We start from the raw sequence: 6,000 nt of genomic DNA on the forward strand, positions 1-6,000 counted from the left end.
CCACTGCTCTGGGCTCTGGATCCAGATCTAGCTTTCTGGGGTCCCTGAAGCAAGGTGGGAGCTGGAGAGGGTGCAGGAGACAGAGGGAGGGTGCCAGGTGGGTGTGGGGTGGACAGAGGCAGCTCTCTGGCTGTTCCAAAGTCCAGGAGCATCCTTATCTGACTTCATTCCTGCTCTGGCATTCTAGAACTGTTCAGACTTCTGGACAAGGACCAGAATGGCATTGTCCAGCTCTCTCTGGCTGAGGTAAGTAGTTTTGGTAAACTGCTTGCTCGTGGTACTTGAAAATTCTTGGATGGTATAGCTGCTGTTTATTCACACTGGCTTATCTTATTTCTTTGTGGAAACAGTGCATGTTCTGTGGCAGGCATTTCTGGGAGGAGTGTGATTATCATCAATTATATCTCAGATCATTTCAAAGATGCCAGCTCTTATTAATTTGGATGAAACTGGGGGTGGTGGGTACAGTTTAAAGCACCTAACTTCTCAGGCAAAATGTCTTTGATTGACATATAGAAGGAAATCAGAAACAAAGAATTAAATTGCAACAACGTAGAGTAGATGCTAAAGTTCCAATACTTTGGCAACCTGATGCGAAGAGCCAACTCACTGGAAAAGACCCTGATGTGGGGAAAGATTGAGGACAGGAGGAGGAGGGGGCATCAGAGGATGAGATAGTTGGATGGCATCACCAACTCAATAGTTGTGAATCTGAGCAAACTCCAGGAGATGGTGGAAGACAGGGAAGCCTGGCATGCTGCAGTCCATGGGGTCAAAAAGAGTCAGACACGACTGAGTGACTGAACAGCAACAAGAGTAGATGCAAAATAAATGGGTGTAAATTACTGTGTACAAGGCTCATAATAGGCAGAGAACTCCATGCCCTTCCCCGTGGAGGGCCGCAGTCTATGCAGCAGGGCCTTTACTGGCCTGTGGAGTTGCAGGTGTGGGCATGTCCCAAGGATTCAGGAGGGGGCCGTTGCCCTCGACCTGCTTCAGGCAGAAGAGCTAGGGCACTGGCTTATTCCTGGTCCTGCGTAGTTGTCTGGGTACAACCACTTCTCTTCTGCTCTAGAATGGCAGTGTTGCTGACCCCTTTCCAGTGATCTAGGGAAGGCTTTCCTAGAAGCATATTAGGCTCAATTGGGTTGAACCTGAAATTTTTGGAAGTCCCTGTGGGGCTAAGCTTTTCCTAAGTCATATGTCCGTGGGGCTCTGGCTGGGGGGCAGTGACTTAGTGAAGGGCTTCCTTGCTTCCTCTTATGGAGCAAGGCACTTCCTGGGGAAGGAGCTAGAGCAAGTCACACCCATGTGAGGCTGGAGAACATCTCTGGTGCAGTCACACCAGCTCCCAGAGGACCCCTGAGCTTACTTCTATCTCCTTCTTTTGCAGTGGCTGTGCTGTATGTTGGTGTGACCCAGGGTTTTGGTCATCAGTGATGCTCCCCGACAACCTGCCTGCATCTTTTCTCCCCTTCTTTGCAGTTTTGTGAACTTTTATCCTTAAGGGGGCATTCATTAATTTTTCATCTCTTCCTTGTTGTTTATTGTTTCCTGAAATCCTGGCCTCTCCCACTGGAGCAATCAGGGAGTCTGAGATCTCTTTCAACAGAATTTAAGCCGATCCCAGGGCACCTTGGAGGGACAGAAATTGATTAAAGTTGTGGGCCAAAAGGCTTTCTGCCTTTCTCTATTGATACACAATCTGGGGGTTGCTCTAGGGTGTTCCTGCTTTAGGAAAGAAGATGTCCTTGAGAAATGACCCGGCCCAAAGCTGCTGCAAGATGAGAAATGTGGGTGGATTTCTTGGAGAAGAGGCCTGCTACAGATTAAGCTGCCTCCAGGGACCACCTGCAGGAGAGGAGCTGCTCCCCACCCTTCTGAGATAGGTGCTGGGATGAGCTGCAAGGGGAGGAGTTCTTTCTTCCTCACTTGCAGATGGAGAAGTTGCTACACTCCAAGTCAGCATTGCCCAAGGGAAAGCAAAGGGATGGGAAATTCTTGCTGGGGGGAATTCTTACCTGAGGGGAGGTGAGGTTCAGGTTAGTTTTGCTCACAGTAGAACAGGAGTATCTTTGTTATTGGTAAGAAAATAGATGCCATAGCCCAGCGTCCTGATGGGCACTTGGGGACGGAGCTGACTCTCGCACGCTGACTGTGGAAATGAAGTATAAAGGAAGATGGATGTCCTAGTCTATTTGGGCTGCGCTAGCAAATACCAGAGACCAGGTGGCTTATAAAACACCGACATTTATTTTCTCACAGTTCTGGAGGCTAGAAGTCTGAGATTGGTGCAGCACACTTGGTTCTGGTGAGATCTGCTTCTGGGCTACAGACTGTGGACTTCTCATTGTGTCCTTACATGGCAAGAGCAGAAGGGAGGCAGGCTCTCTCGTGACTCTTGTAAGGGCACTAATCCTAATCCCGTGGACAGAGGAGCCTGATGGGCTAGTAGTCCATGGGGTCACAAAGAGGCGGACATGACTGAGTGACTAACACTTCAATCCCTTTCATGAGGGCCCCACCCTCATGATCTTACGTGTGTGTGTGCGCGTGTGTGTGTGTTAGTTGCTTAGTTGCATCTGACTCTTTTGTGACTCCATGGACTGTAGCCTGCCATGTATCTCTGTCTATGGAATTCTCCAAGCAAGAATACTGCAGTGGATTGCCTTTCCCTTTTCCGGGGGATCTTCCTGACCCAGGGATCGAATCTGAGTCTCCTGCATTGCAGGCAGATTCTTTACAGTCTGTGCCACCAGGGAAACCCCGATCTTATCTAACTAACCCTAATACCCCACAGTCCGACTTCCTAAAACTACCACACTGTGATGTGGGGTTTCAACATCTAAATTAGAAGGGGGCACAACTATGCAGTCCATTGCAGTGAGCAACTGGCGAGAAAACACACATTCACACCTTGGTTTCGGTAGTAGTCTGATTAAGGGTTAGTGTTTGACCTCTATAAATGCAACTGGATGAATCTTCTTTATAGGAATATGACTTATAAGTATGGCATAACACAAGTCAGATTTTTTTTTTAAAATTGAAGTACAGTTGATTTACTAGATTGTATTAGTTCAGGTGTAAAGCAAAGTGATTCAGTTGTATATATATTTTTTCAGATTTTTTCTATTATAGGTTATTATAAGATATTAAATACAGTTCCCTGTACTATCCAGTAAATCCTTATTGCCTGTCTATTTTATGTAAAATAGTTTGTATCTGTTAACCCCAAACTCCTCTAATTTATCTCTCACCGCCACCCTTTCCCCTTTGGTAACCATAAGTGTGTTTTCTATGTCTGTGAGTCTGTTTGTGTTTTGTATATTAATTCATTTATATTATTTTTTAAGATTCCACATATAAGTGATATATAATATTTGTTCTTCTCTGTCTGACTTACTTCACTTAGTATGATATTAGGTCCATCATGTTACTGCAAATAGCATTATTTCATTCTTTTTTTATGACTAGTATTCCATTGTATATATATGTGTATACATACATGTATATATAATACATATATATTACCACATTTCCTTTATCCATTCATCTGTAGATGGAGACTTGGTTTGTATCTATGTCTTGACTATTATAATCTTTTCAAGTTAGTGTTTCTATTTTTTTCTGGATATATATCCAGGAATGGAATTTCTAGATCCCATGGTAGCTCTATTTTTATTTCTTTAAGAAAACTTCCTACTGTTTTCCATAGTGGCTGCACAAGTTTACATTCCTACCAACAGTGTGGGAAGGTTCCCTTTTCTCCCCACCCTCTCTAGCATTTATTATTTGGAGACTTTTTGATGATGGCCATTCTGACTGACCACCAGTGAGCTTTACTACTTACTGCCTTCAACTGTCCCATGGCCCAGGGGGAAGCAGGGGCAGGCCCTTAAGTGAAGGAGATGCTGGGAGCTCTGGGACCTCACTTCTAGGGAGAGGCTTTGGGATGGCGCCCCTGCAGAGAGCTCAGTTCATTGGAGGGTGGAGAAGGAGCTCTATTTGGTTGGTGGCCTGTGGGTCTAAGAGGGAAAGAGGTCCTTCCTCATCCAGTCAGAGGTATGAGGGAGTGTTCATCTCCAGAGCTGTCATCAGCAGGACCCAGGAGGTGTTATGTCCAAGTACTCTAGGCTACCTGGAGATACCACCCAGCCTGCCCCGTCAGCCCAACTGGTGTTAGTCTGATGCTCACTGACCAGGTTCAGGTCCCTGTCCCACTGTATTTAGAAAAAAGTGCTGCACTGTATATAGTACAGGGAACTATATTCAGTATCCTGTGATAAACCATAAAGGAAAAGAATATGAAAAAGAATATATGTATGTATAACTAAATCACTTTGCTGTAAAGTAGAAATTAACCCAACGTCATAAATCTACTATACTTCAATAAAATAAATTAAAAAAATATTAAGTACTACAAAACAATTCTAATATTTTGAATATAGCATGGGTGCCTAAATGAAAAGTATTGTGTTATAATTGACTTGCAACTATTAGCTTTATTTTGAAGGCCTACAGGCTACTTTAGGGGATAGTTTGCTAACCAAAAAGCTTATATACTTTCAATACGAAATGGATTTGCTTTAGGGGTCTTGGGTCCCAGGTAAGGTTTATCCTGAAGACTTCTTACCAGTACAGCCCATGAGGCCGGTTAAGGATCTTAACACCACATAGCTTTCCTGTTAAACATTTGAGAGTTTGCTTTATGCTCCTTTCCTTCCCCTGGATTAAGGCAGTGGGGCTGCTGCATTTTGGTGTGGCCTCTTCATCGCCCCAGATGTGGCTATGTCTCAGGAAAGCTCAGCCCCTCCTGGATGGTGGCTCCTGGATGGATTCCCCAGGGAGGCTCCCCTGGCTTCCCACACTCCCCACGCGCTATTGCATTGTGTTTCACGGCCTCCCTGTTGCTATGGATGGTCTGTGAATGCAGTGTTTCCAGTTCGTCCAGAGCCTAGAACAGTGCCCGTGCAGAGTAGGTGCTCAGTGAATGAAAACCGTGTCCTTTCCTTTGCAAATGAGGAGGCTCTGTAGCTTGGGTCCCACTTGGTTTTCCCAATAGACACTGTGTTTGCACTGGTCCCTCACGACAATTTCCAGCAGCAGAAGCCCTAGGGGGGCTGCTGATATTTGGATTAGAGCCAGCCTCTGGGTGGGTGAAGGGCTAGGGGGATGGGAAGAAGATGTGTCCCCTGGGGGGTCCCCTGATGAGCTGCTCCCCCCCACACACATTCAGGGCAAGGAGTAGAGGGAGCTGTTGCCGCCAGAGACATGGCCACCTCCTGTGATTTGTGCAAAGAATCCATGGGGGCTCTTGGGTTCCCCACTTTCTGGAAGGAGAGTTAAGTGGCTCAGCTGGAGGCTCCAGGTAGCCTGGGAGGCAGCTGTGGGGGTTGGGTGACCCTCCCTCCCTTCCTGTCCATCCTCCTCCACCTACAGAGTCCTATCACCTCTCAAAGGCAGAGTTTGTTTCCTCATTAGTAAATGCAGAGACACACACGCCCCCATGCAGCCCCCAGACTCAACTGAGACCTCGGGGAACAGGGAACCTGATGATGGGGTGGGAAGCGATCAGGGTGTAGCAGATACTCTGGGTAATTCCACACTAGCAAGGCATCTCTAGCAAGTCCCCTTTCCTGCGAGAGCTTAGGGCCTCGCGTTATCAGCTTCCTCCTCACATCACATGCCCAGGTTAGGCTTTTGGTGGTTATGTACAATTGCAGAAGCCACACTGAGCAGGGTTGGGAGAATCCGGCCAGTGGCCCTGCCACATGCGGCAGGCGCTCTTCCCACCCAGGTCCTGATAGCATCCGGTCTCAGCGTCCTGTGCATCCTGCCGTTGTAGCTGGTGGAGGCGCCTGCCCTGCCCAGTGCTCCCCTCGCTCCTCTCTGCCTCCCTCAGGCCAGCCGCTCCTCTGGGCTGGGGCAGTGGGGCCAGGAACAGAGTCCTCCCTTCCTTGGTCAGCTGTGCTCACCCTGCCGAACTAGGGCTGACTTTGT

General features: G+C 47.3%; 1 protein-coding gene across 1 annotated transcript in view; it reads left to right on the forward strand.

The window, feature by feature from the left end:
* Positions 1 to 1,677, forward strand: part of CAPN8 (calpain 8) — a 69,714-nt gene extending 68,037 nt beyond the window's left edge. Inside the window, exons 20-21 of the mRNA XM_043486098.1 lie at positions 188 to 246; positions 1,394 to 1,677. Coding sequence (XP_043342033.1) covers positions 188 to 246; positions 1,394 to 1,417 — 83 coding nt within the window. The 3' untranslated portion in view covers positions 1,418 to 1,677. The remainder of the gene's footprint in view (positions 1 to 187; positions 247 to 1,393) is intronic.
* The last annotated feature ends 4,323 nt before the right edge of the window (positions 1,678 to 6,000 follow it).

This window comes from Cervus canadensis, chromosome 13, assembly GCF_019320065.1.
Source record: "Cervus canadensis isolate Bull #8, Minnesota chromosome 13, ASM1932006v1, whole genome shotgun sequence".
In the NCBI taxonomy this organism is placed as follows: Eukaryota; Metazoa; Chordata; class Mammalia; order Artiodactyla; family Cervidae; genus Cervus; species Cervus canadensis.